General features: G+C 43.7%; 1 protein-coding gene across 11 annotated transcripts in view; it reads right to left on the bottom strand.

Annotated features, from left to right (window-relative positions):
• The window catches only part of cadpsb (Ca2+-dependent activator protein for secretion b), an 87,695-nt gene that overhangs the window by 53,369 nt on the left and 11,826 nt on the right, over positions 1 to 22,500 (bottom strand). For all 11 annotated transcript variants that reach the window (XM_042088395.1, XM_042088391.1, XM_042088386.1 and 8 more), the window contains exons 2-3: positions 15,129 to 15,242; positions 9,638 to 9,970 (exon numbers count right to left, since the gene is read on the bottom strand). In XM_042088395.1, the coding sequence (XP_041944329.1) occupies positions 9,638 to 9,970; positions 15,129 to 15,242 (447 nt within the window). The remainder of the gene's footprint in view (positions 1 to 9,637; positions 9,971 to 15,128; positions 15,243 to 22,500) is intronic.

Here is a 22,500-nt window from a genome sequence, read left to right on the forward strand (position 1 = left end):
TGTGTGTGTGTGTGTGTGTGTGTGTGTGTGTGTGTGTGTGTGTGTGTGTGTGTGTGTGTGTGTGTGTGTGTGTGTGTGTGTGAGAGAGAGAGAGAGAGTGTGTGTGTGTGTGTGTGTGGGGGGGGGGGGGGGGGTGCGCGCATGTGCATGTTTGTGGGTCTTTTGGTGATAGACAGCCTGCATGTGTACTGTATGTTCATGAATGTGTGTGTGGTGTGCGTGGGTGTGTGCGCATGTGCATGTTTGTGTGTGTGTATACATATATGTGTGTGTGTGTGTGTGTGTGGTGTGTGTATACATATGTATAGTGTGTGTTGTGTGTGTCCACTCATGTCACAGAGCAGCCACCCTGCTGAGATCCCCAGTGCTGCTGGTTAGTGGAGCAAAAATCAGCCTCTGCCACCGCTGCAGATCATCATACCATACTGAGTATAAAAGTGGATCAGCCTTTAGACACACACACACACACAAACACACACACACACACACACACTTCTGTCCTTTACACATGCAAACTCTGTCTCTCACACCCACACACACACACACACACACACACACACACGCACACACATGCATATACAACCACATACATGTAGATGTTCTCTCTCTCATACATGTATGCATACAGTATGTGTCATTATACTTCTATCTGCCTAGAAACCATGAACAGAACACTAAACCACTCAACCAGTCACCAAAAGACCTCCCCAAACACACACACACACACACACACACACACACACACACACACACAGAGAGAGAGGACACCTGGGATGCCATTGATTACTGAGCCAGAGGCCTTATGGGATATTTGAAGCCCTAACATCGTCTGCGCACCATTGTGACACAAGGTCTCCACGGAGGCTGGAGGGCGAGTGCCGTGGCAACCCACGTATCGTGAGATGTGCAGCCCCAGCAGAAGTGTGACACAGCACAGAGGAGTCAGCAGCCTGCACCGGCATCACCGCCATCCTTCTCCTCTCCTCCCCTCTCCTCTCCTCTCTCCTCTCCTCTCCTCTCCTCTCCTCTCCCTCCCCTCTCCTCTCCTCTCCTCTCCTCTCCTCTTCGGTGTCGCGGCGCGTTATAATTGTTGCACCCGCCCGTCCCTTCCTCTTTTATCGTTCACCACGTCCCGCCCAAGGACCCGAGTGACCTTCCGCCACTCGCTGCAGACCGCCACCATCTGGGATCATCTGACCCCTTATCTCCGCCACCATCTGGGATCATCTGACCCCTTATCTCCGCCACCATCTGGATCATCTGCCCCTTATCTCAGCAACTTCCTTCATGGGAGCGGCTTAACCTGGAGGTGGCCAAGTCCGGAGGATTCAGAAAATAACGAGTGACTTACTACAATGGCCGAGACTTTGGTACGAAAGCAAGCGTCTCCATGCGACCCTCCCGCACATCACCTACGTCACGACACACTCTGTAGACCCAACTGCAGACATCAAAGCTCTCCAAGAGTGTGACTATGCAAAGTTCACAGAAAAAACACTGGGAAACACATCAAGGCTGTTCAGTGGAGCCTTACAGAATCAATCAGGCGGAACATTTCTAGAGCGTATCTCAAACAGAAAACCTAACTTGCTGTACTTAAAGGTTTATCAGTGATCTAGAAATGTGCTTACACAAAGGGCGATTTTCAAGACACCAATTGCAGAACCTGAGCATTAGAGATAATGCAGCGGTCACTCACTCAAAGATGCTGATAAACGAGAGTGACATCATCTCCCCATACGACTGCCAGGTCTACAGAAAACACTATTCTCAGCTGTGTTCTAAGTGGCACACAATGAGGTTGAGGGGTTAACAACACTACTTTAAGCACGAGTGTCCGTGTGTCTGTGCACCTGTTTAAGAGAGGCATATCATTCTTCAGGCGCCCCTAATGGAACCTGAACACCATACACTGGACACCCAGTCCATCTCTCTGGCATCCCTCTCCCAAACAGATCTCCCGCACACCGCAGATGCTGTCAGGGGGAGTGGCTCCGGCGGAGGGAGTGTTAACGTTGATTGAAATGAGCGAGCATTGTAATCGTCCTCCTGTGGGCTGATGCATTGGTCTCCGTGGCGCGTGTGTTCGCTGAGTGCCATGCTCTCCCGGGTGGCTCATTACGGGATCAACAGTTGCCCCCCACCCTGCCTCTATCTTCTTTTAAGAGCAGCCTTAATTCACCTGCTTGGAGTTGCTGATGGGAGAAATCTACAAGGAATCCAGGTCTATTCCTCTCGTCAGTGGCGACTAAGTGGACAACTCGGTTGTTTGGGAAATAGATGGCGGTCGTGTTTTGGCGGTTTGAGAGTCGGAGGTGGATGAGTAAGAGAGGGATTGTTTTTTCATTTTATTTTTCTCTGGTCGATGTGCTCGGACTCAGGTAATTTAATCAACGGCAGCTGGAGTAAGAGGGATGATCTGTGGCGGGGAGTGAGTCTTGCCATGCGGATAAATATTCATGATTTGGAGTCGGTCTGTCACAGCAGCCAGTCTGTTTCAGGCAATATTCAGTCATAAAAATCAATCAAACATCTCACTCCCACTAGATTTGCCCATTATCTTGTTGCAAACATCTCTGTGTGTGTGTGTGTGTGTGTGTGTGTGTGTGTGTGTGTGAGTGTGTGTGTGTGTGTATGTGCATGTCTGTTTGCTTGTGCCATGGTGTGCATATTTGTATATCAAGCTGGTTCTAGGTCTGTGTAGAATGTGTGTGTGTGTGTGTGTGTGTGTGTGTGTGTGTGTGTGTGTGTGTGTGTGTGTGTGTGTGTGTGTGTGTGTGTGTGTGTGTGTGTGTGCCTGTGTGTGTGTTTCTAAGTCCATGTGCGTACCCATTTGTCCTTTTGTGTATTTACGCAGTCATTAGGATGACCAATGTGCTCACCTCGAGCCGTAGGCTGCGGAATTTGATGCATTAGACAGAGTCACGCTGGCCAGCCTGGCCAGCTAAGCTCCACAGATGGCCCAGAGACCAAACACTCTGCACCAACCACAAGACTCTCTCCACACACACACACAAACACACACACACACACACACACACACACACACACACACACACACACACACACACACACACTATTCAGCAGAGACAGAGCATCCAGCCAAACAGAATCTAGCATGGCACATCTATTCACAGTTAGCAAATGGAGCTAATTAAGAGGGAAATCTAGCACACTGGGAAGGTAGCATAGAGAGCAGCAGTCTAGATTACAGCATCTTTCAGAATGTTCTACATTACATTAATTAGTGTTTAGTCACATGGTTTGATACCAGTATGAGGCACTTCTTAGGTGACACTTACTTTTTACACTATTTAAATCTGCAATACTGCTTGATAGTCTACATTATATCAGTCATGCTAATGTCAAGGCAGAATGCAAATGCCTATTCTTTCTAAGGAAACAGTGATGGTTGAGATAATGCACCAACGCAGACCTCCACAACAATAATAGGATGATAGAGGTATAATATAAGACCCCCAACAGAGAGTGAGTAGGTGAGTAGTGCTGCACAGTACTACTGTGCATTTAGACAGGCTCACAACATTGATTGATCTATTTAATGGTTGATTTTCAAAACATGAGAAATGATTCCTAGCAATGTGTGTCTTTACCCTACCAATTCCTGTTTAAAGCAAAACATACAGAGATGGAGAATGCCCATACCACTGCATTAGTTCATGTCTGCATTCCTCACAAATTAGTTTTGACAATGAGTACAGACAAATGGCACACCAAGCCAAAGATAACATCAATCACATCTTTTCATATATTTACTTACCAGTTACTTGTACTATTATATACTTTGTTGGGTAACACTTTATTTTAATGTGTCGCTGTTACAGTGTACTTACCTAATTAGGTACAGTGGTACAACCTGTGTAACAACATGTACTATCAGGTACTATCATTGTACTTGCATAATGTATTTGTGGGTACCTACATATAGTTGTTACATTGTAATACTGAGTGCTTTTACAAAACTTTGCCAATTTGCCTAAATTTTCATCAGAGGCAAAGAGCTGACCTGAGACCTGCTGGATGGGGTAAATCGGGTCATGATAGATTTGATATACAAAGCATGCTTAGCTCCAGTCAAGGCCTCATCGTCTTCAGTGTACATGTAACAGCTGTGCTGCTACAACCTTGTTACTCTTTGATACAGTGGAATAAACTGGAACCGGTCTTGTCTTGGAACAGGTCTACTAATTCACATGTACTGCGTGGTGTAACAGCAGACACGTTTCAACACATCAATTACAGGATGCATGACATCATTGACAGGATGTATATAATATGTTCATGTAAGTACTTAACTGGTACACTTTATTTTAATGGGTTTATTCCACTGTACCAAAAGAGTAATAAATGTGTACCAACACAGTTGATACATGTACTACAGTATGTAGGGTAATGGCAGACATGTTCCAAGACACCAATGACACAACATACATGTAATATGTAATTGTAAGTACTTAACTGGTACACTTCATTTTAATGGGTTTATGCCACTGTATCAAAGAGCAATAAGTGTGTACCAACACAGTTGATATATGTACTATGTAGTGAATTAGTAGACCTGTTCCAAGACATCGAAGACATAACATACATGTCATATGTACATGTAAGTAATTAACTGGTACACTTAATAGGTTTATTCCATTGTATCAAAGAGTAACAAGGTTGTAGCAGCACAGCTGTTACATGTACACTGAAGACAATGAGGCCTTGACTGGAGCTAAGAATGCTTTGTATATCAAATCTATCATGACCAGATTTACCCCATCCAGCAGGTCTCAGGTCAGCTCTTTGCCTCTGATGAAAATTTTGGCAAATTGGCTTACTTTAAGTTTTGTAAAAGCACTCAGTATTACAATGTAACAACTATATGTAGGTACCCACAAATACATAATGCAAGTACAATGATATTACCTGATAGTACATGTTGTTACACAGGCTGTACCACTGTACCTAATTAGGTAGGTACACTGTAACAGCGACACATTAAAATAAAGTGTTACCCAAGATTTCCATGTTGCCAGTGTTGAGCCTGAAAGAGCGTTTGATTCACAATCCGCCATTCCACAACTCCAGAGACAGAGGTGTGTTTTACATTTGTGACAGGAGAATGTGTCTGTAATTACTGTGTCTGTAATCCTGAAGAGTGCTGTATGTCATTTCCCTGTAAGTGCAGCATCAGCTCTCTGATAGGGGGTGGAGGGTGAGAGGCGCAGTAATGAGGAAGGAGTGAATGTGTCAGCTCACCCCACTGCCCCAGAGACGCTCGAAACCTTGTTAGCGTGCATAAACAAACATGATGCCTACTCAACCCCGCCCCCCCCCCCCCCCCACTCTCACACACACACACACACACACACACACACACACACACACTCCCACCTCCAGCCTCCCCCACCTCATCACAGCAGTGTCTCACGGTGATCAGAAGGTGTGAGACACCAGACGAGACTCTGGCCCTCAGGGTCATGGGACTGCATGAGAAACGTTTAGCCACCAGCACAGCGTTACTTACAGCAGCGCATGGCCACCTAGAGTGGTGTCACGCTGCGCTCGGCGTCTGGAGGGTCTCGGTGGCCTGGCGGGGAGAGGGTTACCTGGAGGAGGTGCTCACATTCAGCGTTTTCCACCACAATACAGTCAGCAAATATACTCATTGGGTCATTTACAGTAATGCCAGAGTATTGCATGCTATTTTGGTATACCTCTCACTCTCTCTCTCTGTTATTTCATCTGTCCAATCAACTTCATATTTTTTTTTCTCATTGACTTGCTAAAAAATAAATGTAGAGAATACCATTTATGCAACAGTTACCACTGTAAAGCAAAAACGTGTGCTGGATTTATAAGTCAAGTCAAAACAAAAGCACTGTTGCAAAACAGAGTATGGCAAAATAATTGCTGTTTACACTGTTTCTCTATAAAGGCCAATAAAGTAAATTGTATTGTACCTGACAAGTTTCGGCTACCTTGCCTCTGTAGCCTTCATCAGAGGTAGACAGAGGCAAAGGCAGACTTTATTGGCCTTTATAGAGAAACAGTGTTAATAGTGTATCAGTAGGCTTAATGAACCTCTTTAATATAAAATAATTGCTGTATCTTGATTATTGTTGGAAATCATAATTAAAAACATTTCTATTAGTTTCTCAGCCCTATGTTTACTCACTGCTCAGGTGTGGCTCTGCACTGGCCCTGTGTGAGCACACAACAGGTAAGCCAACAGAGCGAGACAGACCAAAAGACAGACAGACAGACAGACAGACAGACAGGGATCAGAGCAGTCCTCTTCCCAGCCCTGAGTGAGCGGCACGGAACACAATTTCAGCCAATTATGCCTGATGATGCTTTCATTAAATAAGCTCCAGGTGGTGTGTGCACGTCCTCTTCTGGCACTGGAACTGAAAGCAGGAGCCAGAGACACAAAGAGATGTGCCTCCCACGCACAGCTCTGCACAGCTCCGCTCGCGACCCACAAACGGCACACAGCCACTGCTCTTTTCAGCGAGCAGGAGTGGCGGCTTCTGTTTCCAAAGATAATTCACCTGTGTGACTCCTATGTGTGTGTGTTTGTGTGTGTTTGTTCTGTTTCGGAGTGTGTGTGTCTGTGCGTGCGTGCGTGCATGCGTGCGTGCGTGTGTGTGTGTGAAGCATTTGGATATTGAGGATGTCAGTATGCTAGGGGGTTTTGAAAAAATGGGGAGCCAAGTGATATTTCAATTAGCCCAACAATGTCCTCATAAGTCCCCACTATACAGTGAGTCAGTATTTGAGCTTTGTTTGTGTGAAGGCTTAGGTATAAGGGCTTTATGGACAGTTTTCTCAATGTATTTGAGTGCGTATGTGTGGCTGTGTGTCTATGTGTGCGGTGTTGGTGTTCACTTGTTTGCAAGCACTTGCACAAATGATCTCAAGCAGCACACCACCTTAGGCTCTGCCCAGCCTGGTATGCCAGGGAGCTGGGCTGCCTGATGCTGATGCCAGGCAATGCAAGCTTGTTGCAAGGCCGTGGCCCAGGCTCGTGCTGTCACCTGAGGTTATGAGCATGCAGTGGGCGGCCATCGAGGCTGGCATGGCCGATGCTCATCCCTCAACGCCAGACAGGGGTGACAGCTCAGCTCAGCCCAACAGTGTCATCTCTGAGGCCTAGATGACGCTCACGCACACAGGCGTTAAACGCCAGACCAAAATAGCAAGAAGCAGGCTGTTTTACATTCTTAAATGCTCCTGAATCACTTGAAACGCTAGTGTGTGGAATTCAGGGCTTTTAGCCTCTAGAACAACAGGGCAAGTGATGTGGCTACACTTGAACAGCTACAATCTATCTGTAAAGCACTGCTGTTTTGAACAATATGATAGCTAGTACAGTTATTATGTCTGTAGTATTTACATAATAACAAAGAGCCAGTCTGCCTCTGCAGGGAAATCAACATCCCCAGACTATGTTGTTTAGCTACCAAAGGGCTTGATGATCATTTAAATAGCAGTTCGAGTCAGGTACACCAGAACATGAGCAACGTGCTGATAGCACTTCAAGCAAAGTGGTTTGGAGAGGCAATAACAAAACAAAATATAGTGCAGTGCCATAAACGTTATTATTATTGTTATTAGAAAGCACATGTGAGCACCTTCCCAATAATGAACAGGGATAAAGTCTCTCAACAGGAAACAAAAAGGGGCCCCATTGGAAACAAGCAACATATCCACCTAATCATAAGAGAAATAGCCATTCCTCCTTTGCCAGGGGGCCAATGGTATCCTGCTTGTCTGGTGTTTGATGAAATGACCAAGCGCCCACCGACCATAAAAATGTCAGGAGCACAGAATTAATATCTTGTTTTTCTCATCCAAACAGCAAGTTAGTTCTAGGCTGTGTTTTGTCAAATGCACAACTTAAGAAAAAGAAATAAGAGATAGAGCATGCAGAGACAGACCTGTCCTGTCCTTTCACAGGCCATACAGAACATAGATCAAAGATTCAGAGATAATTTCCTTTGTCTGCTTAAAACATGTGTTATTCACAAAATTCTCTCTGAGTGTTTATATGTGCATGTGGGGAGAGTATGTGAAAATGTAATAATGAAAAGATAATGGCCTCTCAAAGCCACCTAAAATGAACCTTATACACCCCAAAGGGAGTTTATGTAAGACTGGCCAGCTCTCAGCCCACCTCAAACAGGAAAAGATTTGTTGTATTGAAAGATCACTATTTCTAATGTTTTTAAACTTAAAATTTCACATATAGCTATCTTAAAAATAGATGCAAATAGAGATGTTTCCATTTTTGGCCTGTTTCTCTGTGCTTCTCTAGTCTGAGACAGATCTGCTTCGAGCAACGAGTGAAAAAAAAACATGCAAATTTGATACCCCGCAGTATCAGCCAGGAGCAGAGGAAAAGTAGGTTATTCATCTTCAAAGGTTGGAGGGAGAGGAAGAGTGAGAGAGAGGAAGCTGGATGCCTCAGGAAAGGATTGGAGGGTGGGGTGGGGGAATGTGTGCTGTGATGCTCAATTGGAATCTTCTAACTTTCTTTTTTTTCCTTCTCCCAGTTATCAGTCATCCATTATGAGAAAACAGTATGGCACAGTATGGCACCATTATGAGAAGTATGGCACAGTATGGCACCATTATGAGAAGTATGGCACAGTATGGCACCATTATGAGAAAACAGTATGGCACAGTATGGCACCATTATGAGAAGTATGGCACAGTATGGCACCATTATGAGAAGTATGGCACAGTATGGCACCATTATGAGAAAACAGTATGGCACAGTATGGCACCATTATGAGAAGTATGGCACAGTATGGCACCATTATGAGAAAACAGTATGGCACAGTATGGCACCATTATGAGAAAACAGTATGGCACAGTATGGCACCATTATGAGAAGTATGGCACAGTATGGCACCATTATGAGAAAACAGTATGGCACAGTATGGCACCATTATGAGAAAACAGTATGGCACAGTATGGCACCATTATGAGAAGTATGGCACAGTATGGCACCATTATGAGAAAACAGAATGGCAGAGACAGCAATAGCAACAACATCTTGAACAACACCCTGAATTCAAGGTAGATCTACCCTCTGATCCATCAACAGACTTTAGAATTATACTTTATGTGAAAACCATCAGGAAACACCCTGTGACCTTTGATTTGTCCAACAAAAGAGAATACTGTCTAAAGCGTATACAGAGATGTCATCGGAGTGGAACAGACTGAGACTAAACTTTAAATGTGCTATGATGGCAGAGATTAATCTGTTAGGCAAAATTTCAAAGGCTTTCCATACACATGAGAATGTTGCATCAGCTCTCTTCATATAAATTCATGCAGCCAGAATCATGGGCCCTCGCCTGTTCAGAGGTTCTACAATCATCCCCAATTCACCTTCAGTGATGACACTGCTTCACAGCCCTCTGACCAATTCTGTAATTTACACGTAGCTGCAGCTAGCAAAAACATCAAAGAGAACAGTGAGGACAGGGCCTTGTTAGAACTCAGATTCCTACTGAGCCACTTTAAATACTGCTAGCTATGTTGCTGTTTTTCAGTATTCTTAAGTCGTTGTCCTTGACAAAATGGACAACATGAAGAAAGCTTGCTGTAGGCCTACCTGACAGGCCTGGTAGAGAAGCTGGTGCTCAAACTTCTTGATGCCAAGGATCTGCTGGAACATCTCGTAGAGCTGGTCCTTGCTGAGGATGAGCTCGGAGGCGGCACTGGCCGTCATGCGCTGCTGGGCTTTGCGAGGGTCCTCATCGCCACGGTAGATGGTGTCGAACTTGGCCATCCAGGAGCTGAGCACTGTCTCCTTGCTCAGGCCGTCAATCTCGGGCAGACTGCGCACCCGCTTCTCAATGTGCCTCTTGAACACCTCACGGCAGTCCAGCGCTGAGAAGCCGCCTGTCTGCACCATCTTGGCCACACGATCACTCTTGAGGAAAACCTGTCAGAATAAACAGAGCTCATCAGTGAACAGATGGACATTACTGCTAAAACTAAGATGTTAGACCAAATGGTGGACTAGGTCTTCCTGAAGACGACTTAATGCCCTCAAGATAAAATTATGAAGCTATGCAAAGAACATAAAGACATTGTTGTTAATGCAAACATGGCAGAGTCAATTCAATTGAAATTGACTCACTTACTGTAAGCAAGCTGACAAGTTATTTCTCTAATGAACTGGCTAGTGTACCCTGCTGTCACTTGATGTGTCACGGCATGTAGCCTATGATGCTGTTGAATTTCCAGCACCCTCACAGTTAAATGTTGCCATGAGGAAGTTCCTTTAAATATCTTTGTTCATAATTATTAATCAAATACCTATTGCTAATGAACCAATGCAAGTGCCTATGTGAATAGCAGTTTTGAGCACCATATGTAATTTCTAGTAAGTGTGACCAAGATAAGTAGCCTAAGCTAGCTAATGAAGACAATGTTATGTAGCATGAGGGCAGGACTAAATGGAACATGATGTACAGCATTTGAACAAACATGGTTAAAACCACATTTCTTTTCTTTCTCTCTTTCTTTCTTTCTTTCTTTCTTTCTTTCTTTCTTTCTTTCTTTCTTTCTTTTTTTCCCAAAAGTTGTCTGTGTTTTTGAAAACACTAGCTTATTAGCTAGCTAACAGTGGCAATGTTCTTCTTAGCTATGTCAGAGCTTGGATCAAGCATGAGTAGAAGTAATGAATCATTTTACGGCACCAAAAGTGTTTTAAAAGCTTTTATGCCAAACTTATAAAGCAGCTCATTATAAATGGTTCATGCACCATAACATGTTTGCACAAATGTCAGTACAAAATGTACAGGAATAAGTTAGGCAGATTCCAAGTGAGAGTGCATGTGCCTGGGGAGAAGAACAAATCAGGCAGGCAGCCACCATGGATCGGGTACTGACAAGCTACAATGACTTCAGGTCATTAGAGAGCAACTCCACATAATGACTGTGGGATTTTTAAGGTAAGCTAAGGGAGTTTGATCATAACCTGCATCAACTTTAAGTACCTGGTCATTTCACCCTGTGTAAATTCAGAGAAGGACTTATCTGACCCTGTACTGAGTCTCTTTAGAGGGGGTGATGAACTCATGCAGAAGCATAAAGCAGCTTAACTCAAGACAGCTGTATGCCCTGGAGGTACCCTGGTGACAGTCATTGTGGCAATATGTGAGACATCATAAAATCCGTTTTGACTCATTTCATGTTATAGCTTACTACAGCACAATATATTATTTTTTAGTAAAACTTGGATAGTCTACCCAAGGAGACTTAACAGATCATCTTTTAAGAATCAAGCTCTGTGAAATTGTTGTTGACTAATCACTAAACATCACTAACCAAATCCAACCCCAAACCTTGACCATAAATCTGAGCATCTGTAGGTATACCGGTACTCTTAAAATGAATGTGTTGGAAACAACACAAACTGTGTTGTCCCTATCCGGACATAGTTAAAACAACGCAAGTTGTGTTATTTTCAACACATTCGTTTTAAGAGTGTAGTCTGTGGACGGATAGTCAAGTGTGACCATTTTTTTTTTCTTTTACAGCCTAACGTTTTTTTTTTAGCCTAATGTCAAGATAAGCTGTCAGACTGGAGTCCATCCCATTCCTTCAGTAGCCTACTGTACATGGACCATGGTGAAATATGGCTGCTTATAATGAAGAGATATCAGATCCTTTTTTAAAGACAGCAATGTTAAGTAGTCTGTGGTGTCTTAATAATTAAGTTGAAATTACTTGCCTTTAATAATGGAATAGCAGAAATGTTGTCGACTACTACCAATTCGAAATATGACATTAACATGAAATAATAAGCAATATGTTAACATCCATAGCTTTGTGATTGAACTGTGATGGTCACAGAGTCAGAATAGTTGTGATAATATCAAGAGTACATCCCTTGCATGGCTCTATTCCAATAAAAATAACCCATAAAGTAAAAGCATACACTGTGTTTTGATTTGTTTAAAAGAGAAAATCATGAAGGCAAAAGAATGAGCCAGCTGAAGGTAGCCTGGAGGTAGATGTTGGTCACAGGCAGAGCTTTATGAATAAAAAATAAAAGTGACACCATAAATGTGCAACTCCTAGAGTGATGTACTGCAGTAATATGCCCAGGCCATTAAGACTGGGGAGCAGCGTGTTTAACATTTTACATGTTAAAACAAAAAGAACCACCAACCTACAAAAAATATGGGATACGGAAATTAATTTGTTATCTATAATAAGAAACAGAAAAATTTAATTCCCACGGGGCACAGGCACCCTGAATGATGTCTGAGATTTTTAATTGGGAAAGGTAGTGCATTCATTCAACCTTTCACCAAAGGGAGTAACTCTAAGGTTTGTCCAAAGACTGGCCCGCTAATGTCCTCCACACCACAGGGTACTTTTACCACCGGTGTAAGATTAAAACATTTTTGATTTATGTTGTGTCAGTATAGTCACAGCTCCAGCAGTTATATCTGGCTGGCATTATATCCAGACTTCTCTTTAGACCTCCTCCACCACCACCACCACCACTACTCAACTCTCTCTCCCCACCTAACCCCCCCCCACACACACACACACACACACACACACAGCCCCCTGAGATAGGGAAGACGAATGGGTCTTTAAATTGCAACCTGGTTTGGATCCAGGCAACCGTTTCCCATGACTCTTTGCCAGTTGCTGAGCCATTTCCCTTCCGCAAGCTTTTCAGCTGAAATAAAAAGCACTCCATCCTTTCAGTTAATTCAGTGCCCCGCCATCCGCCGTCCGCAGACTTTTAAGTGTGGAATGGAAGCAGGGATCCAAATGGTCCGGCAGGCAGGGGTCAATGGGATGCATTTACATCAAATGGGCTTTTGGAGGGGGGTTCGTCTGCACTCCCACGGGCGATCTGCTCCAACAGCAGATCCACACCCTGATGGGCTCCATGTCAGCTCAGTGCGATGCTAATTGGCTAACAGGAGTGCCTGCTCATCTCCGGGCAGGAGCAGGTTGGAGGGGTTAGGTTGGCCACAGAGACTCACCCCCTCAAAGGGGCTATCGTGTGACAGCACCATTGTTCATGCGCAGATCCTCGGAGGCAGCTCTTCACCACGGGAGGGTACTGTTATTAGTCTTAATACACCTACATAGTCTAACTATGCTTATTATAAACCCTATGTGCTTTTCTTACCAAACAAGACACAAAGCAGCCAAATAGGAAGAAAAGGCATGGCATTTAAGGTGGCATATTTGTCAGATAAACAGCATATAGCAACTCATTTTTGGATTGTCCAACCATAATGTATGTGTGCTCCCTCATAGCATTCAGAATATATGGGAAGTGATAACCCATCAATATCTCAGAGTAAGGTTGGCAGGGCAGTTCTTCTTTTTGTTCATTTTGTTTTGTAATGACTGCCCTCAGGTCTGCTGGCATAATCAGAAACACAGTGTGCTTCTGAATGTATCTGTGGGGTGTGCACGTTCAACATACAGTTGACTGGGAAAGTTGTCTGCCGCAGGAAGAAAAGCAGAATATCTCTACTCATTTACTTTATAATCTCTGATTAAATTACAAAAAGCAGGTTCAGTGCAGCAAAATTAATGAAAGAGTAATTGTCTCTTCCCTTTGTCAAGACATTAATTGCTGTGGGGCAACTTGCCAGATGACACTAAATGAAGGAATGTAAATGCCATTAAATAAATAAATGAATCAACCAAGCAGAGCTACTAGCTTCAGTGCGTCCCATGCTCATCGCATCCCACCACCAGGGCCTAATACATACTTACAGTATGCAATAATAGCCATGTCAGTTACATAACACTGTTAAGTCTGGCCAACAGTCAATGCTTAAATGCTGTCATAGGGGTGGTTTTAAATGTTTAAAAAGTCTCACTTTTATCTTTTTTCTTTTATCTTTATCTCATACCAAATGACTATGCATAAGTCAATAACTTGTCACTCTTCATGAGATGAAAGATAATTGTGTAAGCTGCTCAGTGAATATTAGCGAGTGATAAATTAGAGGCTAGCTCCCTGTCAGTCACACGTATGTGGGTAAGATGGGGCAGCACACCTGCAGTGGCCTCGCTCAGGGGAGCTCAACGTGACATGATGACCTCATCATCACCAGAGACTGATGATCGTGCGGGCTAGCGCGATGTGACGCGTGGAGACAGCAGCCTGCTGCTGCTGCTGCGAGCCAAAGAGAAAGCTTTTAAACGTCCCGGGAGAGGTTTTCATAACCCTCATCACTATGCTAATTGAGTCGCGCAAAGCCATTTTGATCAGCCAGGGCCTCATATCTGCGGCATTATAAACAATACCCAAATCACTCACTACTAACAGCTTCCTGGGACTGTTTGAGAGGCAGTTGAAGGCTGAATTTTTAAAGATATTTGTTCACCCAATCCTTTGTAATGCTTTGTAAATCTGACATATAAGGCCAGACCTATAAGTCACATAATTCACATAAGTATGCACACATGGCATCAATATTATAGCTCTGATAAAGTACCCCTAAAAAACAGTCAAAAACATATTTTGTTCCCTAGAAACAGTCAGTGCGGTTACATACAAACAATACTTTCAGTCTGATTATACTCTTAACTCTGATTTAAAAAATGTCATGTAAACTGAGTACTCCAATTACAATCCAATTTCATGAAATCTGAGAAGATAACCTGGAGTATATGATTACATTTCTGATTAAATATATCATGTAAATACTCGGATTAGCCTACAGTTGGAGTTTATCATGTTCAATACTGCCTGCACAATATTACACTATTCTCAAATAGGATTTTTACTTGTTCACTTAGCATGTAAACTGGAATATTCCTAATTCTGATAATACTCCGATTGGTGCTTTAATCAGTTTCTTCTGCACATGTAAGCTCACTGAGTGTCTTTCACACAGACTGGACATATTTAATAAAACATACCGGTATATCTCTCAAATTATGCAGTTAATTAAATCATTATCCATCAAGTATTTGGATGTACAATATACACTGAAATGTTTTTGGATGTTGTGGACACATAAATGTCCATAAGGCTGATTAGCAAAATGCCTCTTTCTCTGCAAATCTGGTCCTTTGGAGCGATTTTGGCGGACAGACCGTACCTCATAGTAGCTCTGGACAGCGTTGATGAAGGCCTCATCTGCCACAATCTGGGTGTCTCCTTTCAGGAACGACTCGAAACGGTCCTTGACCGTCTGCAGCTGCTGCTTCGTGATCTGCAGAGGAACAGGAACAGAAACAGAGGACAGCTCAATGGCACAGCGAGAGACAACATGAAGAACCAGAGGGAGAGAAAAATGAGAGTACAAAACCATGAGTGCAAAAACAAAACAAAACCCCCAATGTGGCCAGCAGCTGAAACCTTGAGCTAGCCTCAGTGTAATTACAGCGCAGAACAAATGAGACCAGTGTGGCGGAGTCAAAAGAGCATCTGAGCCCTCAAAGGTGAGGCAGAGAGGTCACAAAACAAGCAAGCAGTCAGATTTGTGAACAGCTCAGTCATTGCATGTCAGAAATGGCCCTGCACTCACTGTGTTTCAGTCACCTATTTCATTCCATTCTTAAAAATAGCATTGTAGAGAATAATAATAAAAAAAACAATTCAAATGCAGATTTTTTTATTCATAATGTTTCTGCACTATCATGCATGTTTGGAGCTTGCTGTAATATACTGCTTCAGTAGGCCAGTCCAGCATTCACAGGGATTTGCCATGAACACCAGCATCCAAAACTCCCCTCACATCCTTAACTTGCATGCATATGTAGTACAGCACATGGATGCGCAAAACCTCCCCATAGAAGAGACATACTGTAGAGGTAGCAGTGTTTCTGTGAAAAAAGAATACTTCTTTTAGTAGTTGAGTAGTTGTTAGTTGAGATATTTTAACCTAACCTTCTAACCTGAACTAAACTTAACTGAAACACTGCTTTGGCGATATCTTGCTGAACAATATGTCCAGTGAATCAGGCCTGTGGGCTCCCACTGGTTTCATACCAGCAAGATGGTGGTAACACCGGCACTCAGCAATTTCACTTTAAGAAGCCAGAGCTAGCAGCAGAGGAAATTTAAATTGGATTTAATATTTTATGGGCTCTACTTTATTACAGGGTTTAATCAAAGCTTGGGCTTGGGTTAAATTTATAATATGTCCACTATCTGCGATAATTTAGCAACTCTTCCCTGAAATGATCTAGATTATGAGTAATGCTAGGATCATCCATATTGTACTTATTTTCTCAGCTGTCTCCCTCCAGTCATTTCTTTTCTGTTTTAAAACAAATTGCCCGGCTGAAAGCTTGGCTCTTCGAGCACCAACATCCCAAAGACTTTGATCAGTTTCATGGCGCAATAGCTTTTCAGGTCAATTAGAAACTCAGTGTGTGTGAGGCATGTTACGGTGCCAGCGTTTCCTGGCAGGTGAGTGGGTGGAAGCTAAGTGTACACGACACGTGTGTCCTTGTCAGACCAACTGAATATCTACACAGAACTTCAATGATAGTGAAGATCTTATTCTGCCAGGCCTGTCCTTTTGTATATATATATATATATATATATATATATATATATATATATATATATATATGATAGAGAAAGCGCTCACATCCGGCTTTTTTATTTTATGTTGCATGTGCTGTGGGTGGCAGATAACATAATCAATACATGCCACTGCCCTCTAATCATGTGCAGCGCCCGTAAATGAAAAGAGTCATTCAGCTGCACTCTCAACTGAATGGAAGTGCAATAGGATGGAGTCGTGGAACCACCGCCCGACAGAAAAGGAGACAAAAGTTAAGTGATCAGAAAATAGACCATTTGTGCAGCTATAACAAACAAAATCAACAAGTAGGTACCCGTAGGGAAGTGGACGAACTGAAAAACAGTTGGCAAGACTTAGAAAGACAAACAAAAGTAAAGTTTTCTTTTAACATGGTAAAAATGAGCAAAACTGCTGCTCGGAATACTGCTTTGATTTCCTCTATGCACGCACCACAAACAGATGTGTGTTGTCTCCCACACTTAGTGAGAGTTATCATACAGTACGGTGAAATACATAATCAGTCATTTTTGCGCATCTCCTGTCTGAATCTTCCATGACTTATGACCTATGACATATAAATGCATATGCAGATCAGTGAAGTGCAATTTGTCATTCTGAGCTCCTGCAGTAGGCAAATGTCATTTTAGACCTGCTGTTGCTTAGTGCATTCCATGCCAAAATTATGCCTAAAACAGGCGCCTATATCGATGGTGTGGTAGCACTGGTGGTGGTGGATGATGTGTGTGTGTGTGTGTGTGCGTGTGTGTGTGTGTGTGTGTGTGTGTGTGACGTGGGGGAGGAGAGTGTCTGTGTGTGTGAGGAGCCTGTGAAGCATCACGGTGCCATCTGTGTGCTCCTCTCATCGCTACCTCTTCTCTCAGTGGCAGCCACCTACCAAACACAAATCACACACACACACACACATGCACACACACATACACACACACACACACACACGTGTGTGTGTGTGTGTGTGTGTGTGCCCGTGTGTGTTTGGGAGTGTATGTAATGATAATATAAATACATAATATGCACAAGTGAGAATGGAGAGCGCTGAGATGGAGAAACAAGAAACATGCACTGCCTCGTGTCAGTCTTGTCCTCTATGATGGCCTTACTGAAGGGGCAGGCTCCAGGACTTGCTGACCATAACACTCCAGCTAATATGCAGAGCAAGGGATTCTGCAGTGACACTAAGCTCATTGTACATTATGAATACAGACACTGGGGCCTTGCATGAGCTTGCAGAGCTTTGCATTGAAACTACATGGACCCATATGAGAATGGCTTGATATGTTGACCATGTATGCATGTATTATGCAGATGTTTGCCCCCTGGGAGCCGGTTAGCTTGTATGAAGAGGATTTTTATAAAAGATCTGAGCCAATGTCCGACCCTCTGTCCTTGACTGTCATCCATAGGAGATGGCAATAAGGAAAGCCTGTCTCCTGGTTTCAGTGACCTTCCCCATGTGGTGGAGCCCGTAGACAGCTGTTAAAGGGACACCAGGCAACGTTTTCGTGTTAATTACTCATCTTGGTAAGTCGGTATATGGTTAAATGACTCATTACAGGGCGAATGAAGACTCTCTCACCCGCCCCTACTGCCTGTATGAAGAATATCCCGCTTGCAAGTTCAGTGTATCCTACCCGCCGACCGAAGCAGGATCAGTTTATCCTGCATCCACAGCACAGAGGCAGGCTAACGAAACGCTAGCAATTGTTGCAAACGTGTGTATAATGTCAGAGCCGACGAAGAAGCAGCGGAAATCCTTGACGGAAGATGCAAGTGAGGGGGAGTTCGCTTCAGACCGAGCGAGGGGGAGTTTCGTAGAGAAAAAGCATCAGGCTTGCCTGGTGTCCCTTTAAAAGCTGGGAAGGTGTCAGTGAGTCAGTCGTTGTTGTACTCTCTGAGGTGTGTGTGCAGATGTGTGTGTATTTGTATTTCACTGGGAACTGAGCACATCTTTCATATTCCTGAGGGTTTAATGTTCCTGTCACATCCATGTCCATGACAAACGATGCATATGAGGTGCATTTTGTGTGTGTGTGTGTGTGTGTGTGTGTGTGTGTGTGTGTGTATCTGTATGTGTATGTTTGTGTGTGTGCACGTGTGTGTGTGTGCACGTATGTGTGTGTGTTGCACGATTAAATGTGATGAGGGGAGGAAGATGGGTGGCACGAGACATGAGAAGGAGGAAGGAGATTGAGAGAGAGAGAAAGAGAAAGAAAGAGAGATGGACTACTTAGGGGAAGCTTGACAGATTTCCCGAGGCGATGCTAACAAAGCTGCCTCTGGTATGGAGCTCAGGCTCCAAGCACAGATCCACAGACACTGTATGTGTACACACATACACACACACACACACACACACACACACACACAAACACACATACACACACTCTCACACACACACACACAACACAAACACACATACACACACTCAACCACACATAACACAAGCACATATACATACACTCACACAACACAATACAAGCACATAATGCTGCTTTCACCACAAGCCCAGAAACATCAAACATTAAAAATGACTGATAAAAGAGGATCAAGTCAATCATTTCTCTCTCCTTCTCCTATGTCTCTGTGTATACGTGGACGTGCACACTTTGAAGAGAGAAAAAAAAGTCACGATCCAAATGGACTCTGGTGAGACATTCCTCCAGCTCGCTGAGATGAGAAGCTGACCATAGCTTAGGCTGAGCCTGCAAAGGACTGCTCCACTGCAGCAGTCTGCCATGCACCACTTCCTTGGTATTAAAAACATCCCCAATCTGCATGTGAATTAAACGCTCCTCTGAAGTGCCTAAAGATTGGATTACGTAACACAGTGATTAGCCTGGCTCCGCTAGATACATATAGCATGACTCATTTGCGGGCCTTGGCCAAAAATACACAAAGACACAGGGACAGACACCATCTTTCACCGCAGCACGCAAAAACGCTGACCTCTGACTGTTCCCATAAAGACGTTCCCAAATAGAGGATCACCATGCAATGTGAGATCAATGCCAGAGCAAGTCAGAGTGATGGCCAGTACTCCAGATTTCCCTTTTTTATGTCCCACTGTGGGTACAGTTTTTTTATTGTACTGCTCATATACTGGTTGCTATAATGTAGTTGGTATAATACTGAACCTGTACAATATGTGTGTGTTACTGTAAACTTTGGTGCATAACTGTGGTGTATTGCACTAAACTACTCACTTGGTTCACTTGGTTAAATTATTTGTATGTTGACTGTAACTCAATGATTTTTAATAAAGCAAAACATTTCTACAGCACACCATAGTTCTGATAGTCTTATATGGGGGTGTACAGTGCAATTGTGTGTGTGTGTGTGTGTGTGTGTGTGTGTGTGTGTGTGTGTGTGACTGTTTGTGTGTGTGTGTGTGTGTGTGTGTGACTGTTCGTGTGTGTGTGTGTGTGTGTGTGTGTGTGTGTGTGTGTGTGTGTGTGTGTGTGACTGTTCATGTGTGTGTGTGTGTGTGTGTGTGTGTGTGTGTGTGACTGTTCGTGTGTGTGTGTGTGTGTGTGTGTGTGTGTGTGTGTGTGTGTGTGTGTGTGTGTGTGTGACTGTTCGTGTGTGTGTGTGTGTGTGTGTGACTGTTCGTGTGTGTGTGTGTGTGTGTGTGTGTGTGTGTGTGTGTGTGTGACTGTTCATGTGTGTGTGTGTGTGTGTGTGTGTGTGTGTGTGACTGTTCGTGTGTGTGTGTGTGTGTGTGTGTGTGTGTGTGTGTGTGTGTGACTGTTCATGTGTGTGTGTGTGTGTGTGTGTGTGTGTGTGTGTGTGTGTGTATGCATGTACTGTATGTATGTATGTATTGTATGTATGTGCGTGTGTGTGTCGTCGTCCTCTCAGCTCTCTCTCACACCACTCTCATCCCCTTCAGCAGGCCAGAGGGCAGTAATGAGGAGCACTGAATCTCGCTTGGTTTCATGTCACGTCACGTCACAGCGGTCCGTCCTCCCGGTCCGGCTCCTCGACCACCCCCCCCCCCCCACCCCCACCCCCCCGTGTAATTAACAGAAGAGCCGTGGAACTGCTAAAGCCCCTGATGGATAGAGCGCAGGAAAAGAAAAAAATGCAGAATTTCCATCAGCGCTACCAGCTACGGCCAATCGATTCCTCTCCAGGCCGGCTCTTATTGAGATTGCACAGGCGGCCAAAGGATTCATGGACACGCTGTAAAAAGACCCCCAGAGACATTCATCAGCCAGTTTACCTGTCACACGTGAGGCCAAGCGCCCGCCTATGCATGTACACACCGTGAGGCCACCGATGTGAAAAGGAGAGAACCAGTCACATGGGAATAGCTTTCTATCACCCACACACACACAAACACACACACGCACACACACACGCACACACACACACACACACACATACACACACACACACACACACACACACACACACACACACACACACACACAGACAGACAGACAGACACACACACACACAACACAAACACACATACACACACTCAACCACACATAACACAAGCACATATACATACACTCACACAACACAATACAAGCACATAATGCTGCTTTCACCACAAGCCCAGAAACATCAAACATTAAAAATGACTGATAAAAGAGGATCAAGTCAATCATTTCTCTCTCCTTCTCCTATGTCTCTGTGTATACGTGGACGTGCACACTTTGAAGAGAGAAAAAAAAGTCACGATCCAAATGGACTCTGGTGAGACATTCCTCCAGCTCGCTGAGATGAGAAGCTGACCATAGCTTAGGCTGAGCCTGCAAAGGACTGCTCCACTGCAGCAGTCTGCCATGCACCACTTCCTTGGTATTAAAAACATCCCCAATCTGCATGTGAATTAAACGCTCCTCTGAAGTGCCTAAAGATTGGATTACGTAACAGACAGTGATTAGCCTGGCTCCGCTAGATACATTCACTACTCACTACCACGTAAGTGTAATGTTGTTTGGAACTGTAGAAGAGGTATAAAAATAGCGTTTTGTAGCAGCGAAATGACATGCCCGCGTCACTTCCAGGCTAACGAGTTTTGACTAAAAACGGTAACATCGAACTTTCTCAAAACACATCCGAATGACATGATTTGGATGTCAACTCAACGTATGTACTCTCAATCATCCGTAAATTGATCTAAAGTGCATTTTACTCCGGATAATTTCTTTAATGCATTTGTGTTAAGGGCTTTCAATCACCCAGCCAAAAGAAAATCTAAGAACCTTTAGTGTGTTGATAGAGATGTTTAGACTGAATCCTAAGACAAAAAAATGCAACTAGAGCATAAATACAGTAAAAGAGGGAAAGAATGTGGATTTCATATTCAATATTAATTATAAATATTATGATTTTGGAAAATGGACTCTTTAAGAAACTCCAATGAAAATCCAAAAAATAGTTAAAATATACTTGGTATTCATATATGCATCATTATGGAAAATTATGACCACCATTATGAAACTGACCACCATTATGAAACTGACAACATTTTTAAACATTCTTGGGCACTGGCACCATGAGGAAGTAATTTGGTATGCTAAGATTTGACCACCAATACAGTATATGAATGGAATCAATTCATGTAAAACTGTAGGGTCAGCCATTGTCCAGAACAATAGAATGCAAAGCCATTGAAAGAGAATGCTGCATGTAAGGTGATCCACCCTGCCTATGACTTCTGGGCCAGTGGGGAGAATTACCTCATCGTTTGGCATGTCAACATGAGGATGATGAGCAGGTGACCAAAGCTCTGTCTGTTGTCCTCAGCTCGTCATGGCAAACAGCCGAGGACATACAATGGGACATGAGGGCAGCTGAGACGCGCCCTGACAAACAGATACGCCCTCTTGTACACAACAGACACACAACGCATACAAATGCACCCACACACACACAGCTGTATGCACACACAAGCATGCAAGTG

The sequence above is a fragment of the Alosa sapidissima genome, chromosome 4, assembly GCF_018492685.1.
Source record: "Alosa sapidissima isolate fAloSap1 chromosome 4, fAloSap1.pri, whole genome shotgun sequence".
Lineage (NCBI taxonomy): Eukaryota > Metazoa > Chordata > Actinopteri > Clupeiformes > Clupeidae > Alosa > Alosa sapidissima.